The sequence below is a fragment of the Drosophila sechellia genome, chromosome X (assembly GCF_004382195.2).
Source record: "Drosophila sechellia strain sech25 chromosome X, ASM438219v1, whole genome shotgun sequence".
Taxonomy (NCBI): Eukaryota; Metazoa; Arthropoda; class Insecta; order Diptera; family Drosophilidae; genus Drosophila; species Drosophila sechellia.
The window spans coordinates 6465764-6482533 of NC_045954.1; the positions used below are offsets into that span (position 1 = coordinate 6465764).

Here is a 16770-nt window from a genome sequence, read left to right on the forward strand (position 1 = left end):
TTGGATTGCGCAAAAATAAACAGAACGCAAATTGTTTTTGTGCTCGGCAATTCGGCGAATTGCACTTTGCCTAATTATTTATTTATTAAACACAATACATCTCGTGGAGAGCTGCAAATTACCAATGAGTAAGTACACTGCACTTAGTGGCCCTCGAAATCTTCGCTAGATCACGACGCATCAACTCTTAGATTTTGTTTTTATTTAAAAATTTTATGTTAAATTACAAAAAAAATGTATCACAATTAGAATTATTTTCGTTTCTTCCTTTTGTCGCTGTTGCTGTTGTTCTTGTCGTGCTTGTTTAGTAGAAAAGTGAAAAGTTGAATGAATATTACATTTGATCGTGTGCGCCGGTAGCCCTAGAACTTGGAGTCATCGTTTCGGTGGACATGACGTCGCTTGCCTGAAAACGATCGGATTAGCGAATTTATAACCACATCTTGATCCCCGGACATTCCAGGTTCAACGCTGCACTTACGACCGTTGCAGTGGCGTCCATAGAATCCCGGATGGCACTTGCAGTGCTTGTGGGAGACGCAGGTGCCGTTGCGACACTTGCAGATGGAGCGCTGCTTGCGCCCGATCTCGCAGTGATCGCCTCGTAGTCCGTGAGCGCAGCGGCACAGGTTGTTCCCAATGCACCGGCCCTCGTTCTTGCAGGGGATCACACACTTGGCTGTAAGGAAAATGGGGGGCAAAGGTTCAGTGTATCGCCTCGACTAGAGTTTGGCCATTTGCTACTCACAGTACTCGCAACGCAGGCCGTAGTAACCCTTGGAGCACTGGCACTTGTCCTTTTGTATACACTTGCCGCCATTCAAGCACTTGTCCTTGCAAATACCTGTTGTTTACAAAGGGATACTATTAGTTGCGCGCCAGACACATTTCATTCTTATATAATGGCCAGTTAGTTTGCCCCAAGTGTGCTTAATCATCGCTTATCGTAATACTCCTCCTCCTCTCCTACGCAGTTGGAATGCTGAGAAGAGGTCTTAGCCGGCCCGAGTCACGCCTGCTCTCCATGCGCTGTCTAAGCTCAGCCACTGGAGGAGTACCAGCAGGCACGACCGAAGGAGGCAGCTCTGAAGCCACCCCGCTGCGTCCTCGTCCAAATGCGCTTACAGATGAGATTATACGCGTCGATCATGCCGGCGAATTGGGAGCAGATCGCATTTACGCCGGGCAAATGGCCATTCTGGGCAACGGACCGCTGGGCAAGACCATCGGACACATGTGGGAGCAGGAGAAGGAGCATCGTAAACAGTTTGAGCAGCTTATTCAGCAGCACCGCGTGCGTCCAACGATCATGACGCCGATTTGGAACGTGGCCGGATTTGTGCTGGGCGCCGGAACCGCCCTCATGGGCGAAAAGGCAGCCATGGCCTGCACAGTGGCAGTGGAGACGGTAATCGTAGAACACTACAATGACCAGTTGCGTCAGATAATGGAGGCCCCGAACCCGGATAAGGTAAGTGCCATTTGCGACTACCCAAGCAACGGACGAACTAACAACGTTTAATGATTTTGCAGGAGCTGTTGGCCACCATCACCAAGTTCCGGGACGAGGAGCAGGAGCACCACGACACGGGCATTGATCACGGTGCCGAGCAAGCGCCCTTTTACCAGGCCATGACTGAGGTAATCAAGTTCGGATGCAAGACGGCCATTGCCATTTCGAAGAAGATCTAGGCTGGGACAGTTGGGCCCCCTGTATATAGCAAAACCAAATTATCTGTTCCGCTAAGCTAACCGTGTTAAGCATTAAAGATAGAGCTAAATGTCCAAAACAGTCGCGTCTACTCACCACCTTCGCACTGCGTGCCCTGGTAGCCCTCCGGACAGGTGCAGACGGACGGCGCCGTGCAGTTACCGCCGTTGAGGCACTGCGGAAAACAGAAGGCCGTCTCGCAGTATTGGCCCGTGTAGCCCACGTTGCACTTGCAGATATGGTGCTCGTTGCAGTAGCCGTTCTTGCCGCACTTCAAGCTGCATTCTGGATCGGGAGCTTAAGTTTTTTTAGTTTAGTTCAATCGTTCGCAGGTCACGAGGCATAAACACTCATTTTAACACTCAGTCACATTTGGACTCACACTAAACGGAGCACATCGGAAGCACAAAGAGGGGCAGGTTGGAGTGGACAGTGGATACATAGATCATAGACAGATAGATACAAAAGCGATTGGCGTGGGAGCAGAGGGTAGATCATATCGAATTATTTCTTTTTGGGGGCTATCAATCCATAATTTACTATCGACGAATTTTGAACCAATTTGAAGAATTTTCGAATTCAAGAATGAATGCAATTAAATTTACTATTGCATATAACATATCTCATAAAGACTATAAATCCATGTGACTAGAATAAATGATAATATCTATTAGGTAGTTACTTTCGCCAGATTCTCTTTGATAGCCCGAGTAATTTAGTGCTGTGGAAAGAGTGAAGAGCTGGGTGCAGAGGAATCGTGAAAAGCGACTACGTGGGGGAATGGAATCGAATGGAATGGAATCGTGCGGGCGGGGATGGCATGCTAGGATGGCACATGGATGGCTGATGGGAGGAGTGTGCACAACATGTATGTATAATGCTAATTTACAATTACTATCGACTAGATAAAAGCATTGCTTGATATTTCATATACACTACCTTGCAAAGTTGTTAGTGAAGTAGGGTTGGAAGCGTCTATATCATACACACCTCTGTGGGCGCATTCCTTTTTGAAGTTGAGGCGAATGGGTGTGCCCGAGAGGGGCTTGTTGTGGCGCGTCTGGATCTTGAGGCCGACGTTGAAGGACGCGGTGCCGGAGCTGTTGCCGGTGCAGGGCAGGAAAATGCTAAAATCTGGCTTGGGATGAGGCTCGTTGCCGCACTCTGACAATCTTCTCCGCTGCCGCAGCAGCCCGTTCTACTTACTCTTCTGCTCCTGCGGAATGCGTCCGCTCTTGCGAATGGACAGAGTCGGCGCCTTCAAGATGCTTTCGTCCATGGTCTGCAGGCGGTCAAAGTCGTAGAAGTACTTGCGGCGCCCCGACTTCCATGTGAAGTTAACGTAGTTGACCTCCGATGGGATAACCAGAAAGTTGTACAACGTCGTGTCCCTCAGATCGTTGGTCACCCGGCTGTTGTGAATGGCGTACAGGCGCTCCGAGTAGCCCTGTGGAAAGTAGAGCGCTGTGGAGGCGGAGATATGGGTCAATGTCCATGTACGTCCAGGTACAATCCACTAACTTTATTTCAAGGCCATATCCATATTTTCTGAAGACAAGGCTTTAGTGACCACCAACCTGTAAGCATTTTGAGCTGCTGCTCGTTGATCCACAACGAGATGCCGCTCTCCTCGTTGCGATTGTGCCGGCTTCCACCGCCTCCTCCGGTTCCGCCGCCGCCGCTGCCTCCACCTCCCTGATGTTTCTTTCGTTGGCCCCGACGCGGCTGGTGGTCATGGCCAACGATGCTGGTGTCCTGATCTGCGATGTTGTCCAGGCCATCGCTGGTGTTGCCGTGGCCCTCCTCTGAGCTGGATGAGTCCGCTCTTCTGTTATTGTTATTGTTATTCCGATTGTGGTGCTGCTGGCGACACTCGAGCTGGCCGATGCAGAGGAGCGTGTGCACGATCAGCACCACATATAACCACTTGACCAGGCAGCCGATGCCCTGATGTGTCATAGTTTCCCCAGCTGGCAAAGCAAACCGAAACGGAGATTGAAATTAAAAGTAAACGTTGCCAGTGAGTGCATTATGGCCTGGCCAGACCACCCCCACCTCGCAACCAATCCCCGCCAGATATTGGATATCTGATTGCTTATTGCCGATCACTGATTGCCAATCCCACACCCACCACCACATGCAGTTTGTTTATCTTTTGCCATATTGGCAGACCCGCGATCTATTTGCGATTCGGTTTCGCTGCTCTGGACGCGGGCATTATCTAGTCGCTGGAGGGGATTGGGAATAGTCTGTGTGCTAGCACTTTAGATTTCCAAGAATAGTGCATATGTATATATGTGATTGAATCGCTAAGACTTTTTTCGCTGTCAAACTACTTATTTTAACCCAACAGTCACAAGTGAGTTATAAAACATAGCCGCAGAGCGAAGCTGCCAACCAGAAACTGAAGTGTCCCCATTCCGGTGCATGCCCTGCCCTCGGCGAAACCCCCTCCTTCAACTCCAACTCCTTCAGCTTGTCCCGATTGAAGTGCCAAAGGGCAGTCTCTCGAAATGATGCAGAAGTGAAGGCAGAGCAGGTACAAAGTCGTTAGCACTTTGCCCGGTGTGAAGTTACCCAAGTCAACGAGGGCCAACTCCAGCCAGCCGGCCAGCCAGCCTTGTTACACGGCAGACCGGACAGCCAGAAGCCAGACGTTTAACACGGCCAACAAGTGAGCGGACAAAAGAGATCCAGTGTTGCCACTTTGACCTTTTTTCTTTTCTTTTTCAGGGATATATATTATGGATTCACATTAGTGAAGAATTCGCGTTTCCTCAAAGCCTAGCTTTAAAGTGGCTTTATCTGAGAGTAGATTGGCTTGGCTGGTTTGCACATTAAGATTTCCAATTTTATTTCCGCTAAAATAGGAGCTATTTTGGCTCTGAAGAAATCACTGAGAAAACTCACAGCACCACTGGCGGCTGGACAAGCCATCGATCGAGCATTGTCTGTCCATGTCCGTCCAGTCCATCACGTATGAATGGGTTGATTCGAGATCCGGGGACAGGGCAAACGACGATGATGGGCAAGAAAACAAGTTAAGCTGTCTTAATAAGATCAAACATGGCGATTATGAGGAATTACTTGGAGATAATGACATCGGCCAGCGCGACTCAAAGGGCTCGGACTCTCAGAGATTGCGCTCTGGGATCGGGCAGCAACGCCGAAATCCAACTCCAAGCTCATCTGCAAAACGGCCCCTGGGAAATGAATTCGCTAAGTGAACTAATTGCTCTTGTGGATGCCCAGCGTACATGCATTAATATATCCGATGTGTATATCCGATTCGTAATTGAATCAGTGGTTAGGAAATCGTAGGCGGAAGTAATGCATGGAGCTGGCAAATTACAACGCAATATGAATATGTATATGTACATATGTAGAACATAAACAGAAACGTCATATGGCCATCACAGATTGGAAGTGGAATTGGAATTGGATTCGAAATCGGGATCGTGTGGGGATCTCGGGATCGGGACCGGGCCTGACCTCGATTTCCTATAAATACGATGTTCACGCTTTGTTTTGAAATTATTTTTATTTCGTGCTATTTAATGGGGTCGGTCGGCCGATAAGGAAGCACATGATGGCGATAGCCGGCACCGGCGCATAGATAGTCCCACTCATGGTCAATCTAAGTCCGAATCGGAATTGGAAGCACAGGCTGAGGAAAGCTTAGTCAGCGTGCAATTAATAGGGAGATATTCATAAAGGTGTATGTACATATATGTATATCCATATAAACATTAACTTAACCCCTTTGCACCATTACGCTGAGCAGTTAGTAAGCACTCAACTGCTTTCCCTTCGAGTGTTGTGAGAGGATCTGCACCTGTGCAGGGAAGTGTGGATATCAAACTCCGTATCAGGTCGATGGAATGAAGATGAAGATGGCCATGCATTGTTAGTGCTGTCGTCAACGATATAATTGCTTCAGCTGGAGGAAAAGGGACAGATTAACATTTTAGCGTGAAAGAAGAGAGACGAGGAGATGGAGGCGACGGAGGAGGTGGAGTGGCAGTAGCAATCAAAGTAGGAACGGCAGCAGCAACAACAACAATTTGTTAGCTCTTTACGATTATTGCCTTTCTCACACCTTATTACCAAGAAAATAAAGAAGCAGCATCCACAGGGGCAACAACAAATACTCGACGATGAGACGTGAAAATAAAAAAAGAACCCAAACACACACACAAGGTACGACAAAAGGCAACAACGAGAACAAGATGCTGCCCCTTGGAGTGGAGTGGACTCGACTGGACTGGAGTGGACTGGAGTCGAGTGGAGTGGGATGGGATGGAACTGAGACTGGAAAAGGAAGTGGGGGCGGAGGAGAGCCACTGGAAATCGCACACTGACAGCCAGCCATTCATGGTGTACTGCAGGTGCAAGCGAGAGGCAAGTAGTTCATAAACAATCCCAACGTAAAAAATGACATACACCGAAAAAAGAAACCCAAGCGATTCCAAATTACCCATGCAGTTATCCAAAACAAATGTCTCGAAACCGAGACAATATACAATAGTTTTGGAAATCGTAGGCTTATTTTATTTATGTATGTACATATATCCAGATCACATAAAATCAAGTGCTTAAAAAATATTCAAACATATCATCTGTTTCTCCCTGTGTAGTATAGAGAGTACAAGCAATTTGTTGACTCGAAAAGACAAAGTCATCGGCTAAAAGGATTTCGAATGAAAGAGCAAGCCAAATGAGCAAGAATGAACGAGTGAGGAGAGTTACAACTTTCCCGGCTACCGATTTAAATGATGTCCAGTAACAACAACAACAGCAGCAACAAGTGGCACTTGCAGCTCTGTTTGCTTAATGAAACAACAGCGACACACTCACACTCGCACACACAAAGTAACACCAAGCGACTGTGTGAAACACCAACAAAAACACCTTGGGTAAATAATGCAGACAGGACGGCCACAGTCGACTTGCTAAATACCTATCAAGTTATGGAAGTTTGCCAATTGGAAGCATATTGCTCCTTGAGCATATATGTGAGTTTTACTGTAAGAAAAGGTATTAAAGTATCTATAAGACACAAAAGTATCTGTTGGATTTTAGTGCATCAGCCTAAGGTTATTATGCCTTATTCATAAAATTATTATTTTCCCCGTGTAGGTCATAGCTGTGACACACCTGACCTAGAGGGTGTTGGCCTATTCGTGATGCTCTAGACTGGCGCAGCTCATTAATCCTGGCCGCTACTCCTACCGATGATAACGATCACCAATTGAGTGGCAAAAGGGAGTGGGAGGAGGAGGAGTAGAAGCAGAAGGAGGGGAGCCAGACAACAGGCGGATAAAAACGCCTGTCTCCAAGTGGACTCAAGTGCCGCAGAAGGTGGAGGTGGATGCGGAGAGGGAGTTGAAGTTCGGGTTGGAGGACTCGGAGCTGGAGAGGGGGCAGCGCAGCGAGACACGCAGGCTGCCGGACAACCGGCAGCATGAGCATCAGGACAAGCAGATGAAGCAGCAAAGTCAGAAGCAGAAGCAGAAGCTACTTGAGAGCCACAGAATTCCGATTGCGATGAGGCGATCGTGTGTCTATATGTATGCATGCTGGAGAGTCAGGCATTCCACTCCACTCCACTCCACTGCAGTCCACTCCATTACCAGTTCGCAGATTGCCGCATCCAGCATACAGCTCCAAGGAGCTGGCAATCAAATGGCCAACGTTGGACAATGACTTTCACGCCTTTCGAGCGCGCCAAAACGAACATGTCAAGTACAGCCGACCAGCGGGCATCCCAGATACCCTACCTCGGTAGCTTTGCAGTTGGGTATTAGTTTTGCGAACAATTTTCGAATAATCTTGGGACTATCAGTTTAGTTTTGAGATTGCCCAAATTATCATTTCCTTCAAGAGTCCGCCTTCGAAAAAGTTATGTTTGCTAATTTAGCTTATCTGTTTTTGTTCTGTGCACTTCTCACAAGAATGCTGCCCGTTTTCAATTGCACTTAAGCCTTCAATCTGCACATCAACACTCTCGATCTTTCGATCAATCGAGCCAGGTGATTGAAAGGCCAGGGGAGATATTCGTTTCATTTTGGACAGAAGACCATCGCCCCATTGAAAGGGGAATAAAATATGCAAGTGCTTTCGCACTTTAGCGGTTTGGTTAGTTCTTATCACAAAATGCGCTAGCGCGAGATTAACTCTGCACGCCTGGCAATATTTTCACAACAATCACATCAACTTAGGATCACAGGTTAGTTTTCAATTTCGAATTTGCACACTTTACGTACTCGTTGGCTGGTCGCCGGCTTGAAAAAAACAAACAGTCGTTTTGTTGACAAAATACAAGAGGGCAAAAACAAATAGAGCTTGGTTTTTTGGTCCTTTATGTTCCCGATTTACATGAGCCTTCAACTTTGCACGTATTTCGTTGGCTCGAAAGCTTCTTTTGGGGCTTGTGTCCAACAAACGCGAAAAGAGTCGGTTTTTGACACTTGAAAATCCCGCTAAGTTTCGAGGTGCGACCGTCGCAGTGCAGCTCCTGAGCTCATCTGAACAGTCCAACGAAAACCGGCGAACGTTTCGATCGCATCGCAGTGATGCCCGCTCCACGGTCGGATCGCTCTGCTAAAAAGAGGGGAAGAACACTTGACGCTTAATTGCCAAATTCCCCTGAAATTCAAATCGAATGTTAAATATTAATGAAAAGACTGCCATAAAATTAGGCGCGTACAATATATTACAATTATCTTAGAAAATTGTTGGTAGAAAGTACGTACTTCCCATGCATTCATTGAACTCTACAAACCAGTTGGCCATAGTTTAATAATACAAAAGGGTTCCGAGTATTGGTATTTGGTGAGGACATCACATCTAATGGCGCTTTGTGTTGCACAGAAAAATAGCCAAATTGGCATCACTGTTGCGGTTGCCTCTCTCGAACCTTCAAACAATTCTCTCAAACCGCTTCAAGCCGCAACCTCGCTCTTAAAAGCATTAAATAATTTAAATTTAGTAACTGCTTCTTCAAAGGCCAAATGTTAATTGTTGACAAAATGAGTTAAACAATTAATTATTTTTTTTTTGTTTCCCAAAACCTTGTCTGCTACGAATTATGGAATTTTTGGCCAAAACTCATGTCCAGATTTTTGGCGATATAAATTCTATATATTAAAAAATAAAATAATTGTCATTACACTTCACCGTTCAAAATTTTTTGAAAAACATAATCAGTTTGTTTTTGGATAGCAACAAAGAGAGTTGACAAATATTGGAATGCCATACCCCGTGAACTCAACCAAATTCCCCACCTGACAAATTTTTGTAATTTTTTTTTGGAAATTTTGATAACTTAAACCCTTATCGAAAGTGCGAACATTTTTTACATCGAATATCATTAAAATAGTTATAGGGTTTGCTATGTGTTTATTGGCCGTACAAAAAGGAAAAACCCTATTTCGACAATATTTTTGTATTTTTATTTCTATTTTGATGAGTTTTGGGAAACAACGCTTTATTTTAAATTCGTATCCCATGTTCCTTTCCCCCAATAAAAATGCGTTTTGCAGATAAAGGAAAAATACATTGATTGTGGTAGCTATTTTCATTCTTATGAATACACACATAACATTTAAATACAAATACATTTACAATTGAAAATTTTTTCTACATATACAAAATATTTAATTTAAAAATAGGTGAAAAAAAAAAAAACAAGAATAAATTGTTGTCCTTAGGTTCGTTAGCTTAGTAAACACAATTGATGCGCCAGCGGCAGCGGAAGCAGCAGCAAAAAGAAGACCGAATTCACTCAACACAAATTAAAATTGACTTTTCTTTTTGTTTATTAAAATGGCTATTGGTGATCGGGAATTAAATTCTTCAAGTAAGCAGCCTTTTTTTCTGTTTCCCATTTCTAAATAAGAAGACATTATTCTCAGACGAGACAGAGTATTGCTTAGTAAAAACAACTTGAGGTCGATTTCATTCAGTTTTAACTCTGCTTCAGATTTCTTCTCATGATTAATATTTTTACACGCAATATCAATAAATTTATTCCTCACAGAATTGAAAGGAGAAGTCAAAGCGTTATTTAGAACTATTATTACATGCCCATAAATATTTTTAATGTTAGTCGTACATTTAAAAGCAAATTGGATTTTATTTAATCTCTCCCACAGGTTCCTCTCCTTTTTTGTTTTTCCTTTTTCGTATTTTTTTTGTTTGTTTTGTAACTTTAAAAGTTTCTTCAATTAATTGAGTCGCAAAATGAATTTTTGATTGATTTCATTGATTGATTGATTTGATCGATAGATACCGCCTTCTGTTTTCTGTTTCGTGCACTCTGAAATCGGATTTTGATTTTGAGTTCAATTTCAATTTCAACTTCAATAACTTCTAACACACATACACACACACGGGTATTTAATATTGGTTGTTTGGAGAGAGAATTGCATATAACGCGCTTTGTGCTAGGGGTCGCTTGTTGTTCTGCTCGTGGATTGCATCGATTTATAGTCCGAGATATCGCTACATATATCGTCGAATATAGTTTGTCGGTTGGCCTCTACGTTCACGTAGCTTGTGTTCAAAATTCGTTGTGTTCTTGTGTAAAAAAGAGATCTCAAAACAAAAGCGAAGATTGCTGATTTCTTGATTGGTTGTCTCTGGTGGTAAGTAAGTTAGTTAGTTAGTTAGTTAGTTTGGTGTTCTAGTGCTGGCAAAAGTCCGGGAAAAAGTTTGGGGACTCGTCGACAGGGATTCGGATTCGAATATTGGTGGGGAGTTAGCTGAGGTTGGGTCCATCGACCCAATGACTCACAGAGCTTAATAGTTAAACTACAGATCGGCTCGTTATTTGTACGCGGCTACGTGTATCCGTATCCGTATCTGAATCGCTACATCTTAAATAAGTATGTATATGTATTTCCGCTCCGGCATCGGCTGGTAATTACAGCTAGATATCTTGTATAATTGTATATATATAGACAGAGAATAGCGAACATTATTGCTCAGACCCATTAAAATAGTTGTTGGCTGCTCCCGATGATGATCCTTCTCCTAGACGTGGCAACCGTTTGCACTGTTTAATTAATACGGTGTAAATACTTTATCATATATAATATTGGTGTTTTGCTGTTGCTGCTTGAAGACTAATAGTTAACGGGGCGGCGTCCACGCGGCTTGATCTTCTCCGATATCTGCCACATCTCCTCCTCGCCCATAAAGTCCTTGAAGTTATCAAAGAAGCGTATAATGCGCTCGTTGCGTCGAAATGGATAGGCACTACACCATCAAAAAAAAATGGACCGTGAAGTGGAAGTGATTATAATTGAATTGAATTGAAAATTACCATTTCTTAAAACGTTTCATGTTGTCAATTATGTTGTACTGCTGCCAGCGCTTGGAGAAGTTAATGACGCCCTTGGACAGGTAGTCCTGGTTGCCCACATGCACAAACGTTAGATCCTGCAGAATTAGGCCGCTGGAACGAACGAATTGATGATTAGATTCTTCGTGAAAAAACATCAGATAAGATCCTTACATGTAGGGTATGCAGGGCGGATTAGTTTCGGCCAGCGCCTGTCGATAGGCGCGAAAACTGGAGCTGGAATCGATGAGGGCACAGAAGGCTCGCACCTCCTCGGTGATGCCTTTTTGCCACTCCAATCTGCGGGACATTGTATATCAATATATTAATGGTATTCAATTGCTTCAAGGGGCCAGTAGGACCTACCTTCTTATGGGACCCGAATCGAGGGCCGACAACAGCGCCAGATAGGAGTTGTAGTTGTTCATCTTGCGTAGATGCTTCATGATTTTGATAAACTTGTTCACGTGCTTCTCCCGCTCCTTGGCATCCTGCAGGCGCAGGATTTTGGAGCGCGCCCAGTAGGACATCTTGTTGAAGTGCTCGGTGAACTTGTTAAGGTTGGGCGACTTCTCCTCGCACTGATCTTTGGCAAATAGTAATACTTCGGGTATCTCGATCTTCGTGAACAGCTCCGCATCCAGCAGCGTCATCTGTTCGGCAATCTCCAGGGACTTGAGGTCGAGCAGGCTAGGCTGGTTTCCACCACTAGCTGCACCACTGGATCCACCACTGCTGGCGATTCCTGCTCCGCCGACACAACCGGCTCCGCCCAACTTGGGCTCCTTGTACAGCGTCACCTTCTCCACGAACTTGTTGCGCAGCAACTTGGCCAAGTACAATTGTCCAGAGCAAACCAACTGATAGACGAACTCGACCAGCAGGCTTAACAGCTGGCTGGTAAGATCTGTCGACCTGCATGGTGAACAATGAATGATAAGCGGGTGTGTACCAACTTAGGTTATTTCACAAATGGTGGTTAGGCAACTCACGTTAAATCGTTGACCACTCGGACCAGCAGCGCAAAGGTCTCCTTGGCGGCCTTCTGCTTGTTGTCCTGCACTTGACAGAAGAAGTATGTGTAGCGATGGGTCAGCTTCTCGATCACGTCGATCGGCTGGATGAAGGTGCGAAAGGTGGTGATGAAGGCCTCGCAGAATGCTGCACGAACGGAATGGAAATGGACAGAGACAACAGAGGAGTTGGGTAAATGATCATGCGAACGAGATTTGGAATGTTTGTGCTGCTTCTGGTTGCGCTGCGAATGCCTACCATTGTCGGCGACCTTCTGGACGCGGCTGGCGTGCACGATGAGGGCGTCGATGTAGCCGCCCTTCACCTCGGGCCCGTCCTCCTCTCTCTTCTTGAGTATCAGGTACCGTGTGATGTTGACCTCCTCCAGCATGTTGATCAGCATATCTGCTCGCTCCGCCTCCTCATCCTCGTCGGCGTTCTCTGGCTTAACCGACTCGTGCACAGCGACCAGTGGTCGGGACTCCGCCGTTGGCTCCTCCTGCTCCCCGAGCACTTGGGGCGTGGTTAATGGCTGGTTGTCGACACTGCTCGTGTCCTCGCTCATCTCCAAATCGGCGACGGGCAGCTGATGTGAGTGAAAATAGAAGGTCTGTCCATCATCGACGGCGCTCACATTCTCATTGCTGTCCAGCACGGGAGAACGGGGCTCCGGCATCGCATCCTCGCTGGCCACTGCATCGTTCAGCTCCTCGCATACGGTGGCCATCCGGCTGTCCGGCCTGCCCGTCGACCCATTCTCGCCCAGCGTCGGCTTCGGACTCGGCGGCGGCGTGGTCACAATGATGGGCTGTAGCGTGGGTGATGCTACCATGCTTGTCGCCTTGCGCTGCTTGTAGTTCTTTGGCGGCAGGGCAGGTGGCATCTCGAGCTCCGGCGACAGTTCCTTGCTCATGGGCATAATGCTGCAAAGGTGCCAAAAAATCAGGTTAGCACGTATTGCCGCCAAGTTACTGCTAGCTAGGCACAACTTTACTCACTTCATGGTCTGGCTGTGCGAGATGTTCCGACTTATGTTGCAGGCGTGCATCGTGTGCCGGTGCTGCTCAATGGATCGCGTGGACGCCGAGCAGATTTCCATATACGCCAGAACTGTGTACAATAGGGTAGGGAAGATGAAATCGTTAACAACTCTTACACTTCAGTGGCGGGGGACAGAAACCAAAACTAAGCCGATCGATCGATCCTTGAACCCACATCCCGAAGGTCTTTGTCTGTTCACCAGGTCTACAGGAATTGCAACATACAACACAGCACAACGAGTAACAGGACTGGATAGTAACATAGAGCAGGACATAGAGCGAGGCTTTAGGTACTTTGGACTGGAGGGACTAGCTCTGGACGGACACAGCGGGTTAGGCGGAGCGAAATGGAAGCCACAGAACTGTTACTCAGTCCACGTACTTGGGACTAGAAACGGAAACTGCAAACAGGTGCAGCAAAGTTAACAGCAGAGCAAGAAGCCAATGGCGAACTCGAAATGCTCTTTACATCATGGTTATTAACTGGATAGCAAAGGGTATTCATCTTATGTTAAGTATTGCAAAAACGAAAGAGGATAGTCTTACAAAGTAGATTCCCATTCGGTTGGACCAGGGAAATCTCTGATCAATGATGAAATGAAGCAAAATTTAACCGAAAGGAGTGTCATTCAGTACTGAGGTAGGTAGGGAATAGAGCATCGCGAGCTTTCCAAGGGCGCCGCAAAAAGTTTGTTTCGTGGGTGATTTTGTTTTGTTTCGTTTTTGTTTGGCATTTGGCAGCAAAAGTTGGCTTTGTGTTTTTGTTTCGTGTTGGTCCTCTAGTAACACACACAGACTTACCCGAAAAGGCCACACTTTGAAACACTAGATGTTGGTTGGAACGATAATTTAGATGGGTTAGACTCTTGCGTACAACAATTTGGCAAACTTTCTTGTCGCCAGCATTTCTAAGGGGTTTGCGATAATGCGGGTATGTGCTATAAATAAAATAGTCTTAAAGAAACAAACAAATCTCGAAAAACGGACTGCTCTGCATGGCTACCCATAAAAGGTGATGACTGATTGGCTGGTTGACTGATTGATTTGTTTAACTAGCTGATTGTTGTGGTGTTTCTGTTTCGTCTGATTTTGTTTGGTTTTAACAATGGAGAAACCTATTAAATGGATCTGATGGAATGGATACTGCAACAGGAGGGTAGTGATGCAGGAAACCCTGAAAATGCGCTCAACAAAACACCCATTGACTTACCGCTCGGCCTGGCCTGGGCGGTTCCGAAAATTACAACAAAAAACAAAATGATACAATAGTAATTTACACAATATACACAACAAAAAACACACACACGGTACGAGATGCATAACCAAACCAAATCGGAAAAAACGGAAAAAAAATAAGAAAGAAAAATGGGAAGAATCCATGTAAATAAAGTGTGCATCGTGGGCAAACCGACTTACTGTGCTTCTTTTTCATGGGCAGCGGCGGTGGCTCCTGGTCCAAGTGGCGCTGATCGAACGCACTGCAGCTGCCACTCCCCGCCAGCTGGAGGCGGGGTCCCTCGATCAGGCTGTGGTGCTTGGAGTGCCACTGCTGTAGCTGACCGGCGGACGCAGTGTGCGGATGGTGATTGAGGTGATGGAGCGGCGACAGCTGACGCAGCTCGGCCACCTCCGACTGGCTGCTCCGGTGGCTGGCCCAGCCGGAGGAGGACTGCGCCTCGTCCAGCTCATCGCCAACTCCGGGCGACTCGTGGCGGGTTAGGCTGCTCCGTTGGATGCTCTTTGGCGGCAGGGCGGGCGCCAGATCGGCCGGCGTCGTCGTCGTCTGCTGCTGCTCCAGTTCGCTGCTGCCATAGCCGGTGGTTGTGCTCCTGCTGGTGGTCGTGGTGGTGCAGCTGCTACTGCTCGAGGATATATGACGCTGGCTGTGCGACACCGACTGGCTTATCTGCTGGTATTCGCTGCTGCTGCCGACCGCCATCGACTCACTGATGCTAAACGCAATCTCCGAATTGCTGCTGGACGACTTCGTGGAGGACTGGACACTGTAGTCCGCCGACTGTGTGCAAGTGCGAAACTCACGCATCGACACGAAACCTGCCGATGGAAGGAGAGTGGTGTTAGCAATAGTCAAAAATGCATATCTCGTTGTGGGGAACGGGAAGCCAAAACCAAGCGGAAATTATACAATAAGCCGGAGAAAATCTGTGGAAAGGATCAGGGCGAAGCGGGAGGATAAAGCCAACTATTTACAGCATCTAGGACAAACATGTGTACAACACGCCTAACGAAAAATTGGGAGGGGATTCATTGGGCGCGTGCAACAGATACAAAATAATAAGCGGGATTTTAAGTACGATGATAGATGTTCTGGGTACCCGATTCGTTTGAGAGGCGATTGCTGTTAGTTTCCCTGCCACCAGACGCTGCAGCAGCTGCACCTTCGGCTGCTCCTCCAGTTCCACCAGCAACACCAGCTACACCACCACCAGTCGAAAGTGGTGTCTGCGTTTTGTCGTCGATTGCGGCGCCTGCGTAACCGGTGGATTCTGTACGGGATTCGTTGATTGGGGGTGCCACCACTCGAGTTGAGCAGAGTGAGGGGAGTGGCGAAGCCTTGCGGCAATACTCACTGTAGCTGACCATCTTGTCCATGTCTTCGTCCATCATCGCTGCCAACTTTGGAAACGACCTCAGGTGCTGCTGTTGCTGTTGGTGGTCCTCTTCCTCGCGTGAGTGATTCAACGCCGAGTCAAAGGAGCACTGACTATTCTCATCCGGTGACCGTGACCGCACGGATAGGCTGTGAAATGTGTGTACAGAAATTTGTGATTGCTAGTGATTGCTTTAATCTGCAAGCCACTTACCGATCCACGCCATAATTCAGCAGCGAGATATTGGAACTGCAGTCCAGGTCCGAGTTCAGACTGATATTATGGGACTGGGCGTAGGGCAGCGGACTGGCCTGATTGGAGGTGGATGTCGACGATGAGCAGCCCACGCCCACTGCACCAGCTGATGCGCCCGGCTGGCTGCGTCGCTTGGGTGGCAACGGCGGCGGGTTACTGGCCCTATTGGGTAGCGGTGGCTTCGGCGGTGGACTCGTGTCGCGCAGGATACTTTCGGTGCTGTGGGAGCCGCGCATCGGGTTCACATTGTGCTGCTCCAGTATGTCGCGCTCCTTGGGCGTGAGCGCTATGTCCGGCAACGAAGTGCGCTGGGCAGCTGATTCGGCGGCGGAAACGCGCATGACTCCAGTACCGGGAACACTCACTCCCGGCGAGGCGGTGACCGCACCCATGATCTCCGCCGCCGCTCCAATGCCGCCCAGGCCAGATCCACTGTAGCGAAAGGCGCACTGATCCTGCTCCTTCAGCTTGCCCTGCGCCAGCGTAACGAGATTCTGTGCAAGATTATGAAACATCATGGTATTTATTATAAGCGTACAGTGTGTACATGATTGGTTATTTGGACGTACCCGCACAGCATCCTCCAGAAGATCAATGACTTCCCGCACATTCTCGTTGCTCAGGGAGGCACACTCGCCGCTGTCCTCGGAGAGCATCACCTCGTCGCAGAGCTTGATGAGCTTGCCCAGGCTCTGGTAAACCTGCTGCGTGGCGGAGCTCATGATGGCACTGTTTTCATTCAGGGTGTAGGTTTGGATCACTGCGGCAGCAAAGCAAAGCAATTTGATTTAA

The 16770-nt window shown here is 47.1% G+C and overlaps 3 protein-coding genes and 1 long non-coding RNA gene across 20 annotated transcripts in view; 2 read left to right on the forward strand and 2 right to left on the reverse strand.

Moving 5' to 3' along the window:
• Positions 1 to 1792, forward strand: LOC6612211 (5-demethoxyubiquinone hydroxylase, mitochondrial). The gene is made up of 3 exons (XM_002036692.2): positions 1 to 128; positions 975 to 1471; positions 1534 to 1792. The coding sequence occupies exons 1-3, from the start codon at positions 125 to 127 to the stop codon at positions 1690 to 1692; spliced, it is 660 nt and encodes a 219-aa protein (XP_002036728.2). The 5' UTR covers positions 1 to 124; the 3' UTR covers positions 1693 to 1792.
• On the reverse strand, positions 183 to 8240 carry LOC6612210 (protein shifted). Of its 4 annotated transcripts, none has more exons than XM_032726514.1 (8): positions 7978 to 8240; positions 3289 to 3681; positions 2918 to 3175; positions 2702 to 2845; positions 1808 to 1996; positions 749 to 844; positions 482 to 679; positions 183 to 406 (listed from the first exon to the last, which is right to left on the reverse strand). In XM_032726514.1, exons 2-8 carry the CDS (start codon positions 3668 to 3670, stop codon positions 363 to 365), a joined length of 1311 nt encoding a protein of 436 aa, XP_032582405.1. In that variant the 5' UTR covers positions 3671 to 3681; positions 7978 to 8240; the 3' UTR covers positions 183 to 362. The 4 variants fall into 4 exon arrangements, with proteins under 4 accessions (XP_032582405.1, XP_032582404.1, XP_002036727.1 ...); XM_032726513.1 differs by having other exon boundaries at positions 1808 to 2008; XM_002036691.2 differs by having other exon boundaries at positions 2651 to 2845.
• On the forward strand, positions 6353 to 9475 carry LOC116802325. Its single transcript, XR_004362689.1, has 2 exons — positions 6353 to 6748; positions 6851 to 9475. It is a non-coding gene; the product is annotated as an uncharacterized LOC116802325 (long non-coding RNA).
• Positions 9257 to 16770, reverse strand: part of LOC6612208 (guanine nucleotide-releasing factor 2) — a 22162-nt gene continuing 14648 nt past the window's right edge. For 3 of the 14 annotated variants that reach the window (XM_032726500.1, XM_032726498.1, XM_032726490.1), the window contains exons 3-13: positions 16548 to 16738; positions 15937 to 16472; positions 15448 to 15872; positions 14528 to 15166; positions 13913 to 13936; positions 13070 to 13181; positions 12050 to 12994; positions 11424 to 11972; positions 11232 to 11357; positions 11040 to 11171; positions 9257 to 10972 (exon numbers count right to left, since the gene is read on the reverse strand). In XM_032726500.1, the coding sequence (XP_032582391.1) occupies positions 10840 to 10972; positions 11040 to 11171; positions 11232 to 11357; positions 11424 to 11972; positions 12050 to 12994; positions 13070 to 13181; positions 13913 to 13936; positions 14528 to 15166; positions 15448 to 15872; positions 15937 to 16472; positions 16548 to 16738 (3812 nt within the window). In that variant the 3' untranslated portion in view covers positions 9257 to 10839. The remainder of the gene's footprint in view (positions 10973 to 11039; positions 11172 to 11231; positions 11358 to 11423; positions 11973 to 12049; positions 12995 to 13069; positions 13182 to 13912; positions 13937 to 14527; positions 15167 to 15447; positions 15873 to 15936; positions 16473 to 16547; positions 16739 to 16770) is intronic. The other 11 variants (XM_032726501.1, XM_032726496.1, XM_032726502.1 and 8 more) reach the window with 8 other exon arrangements.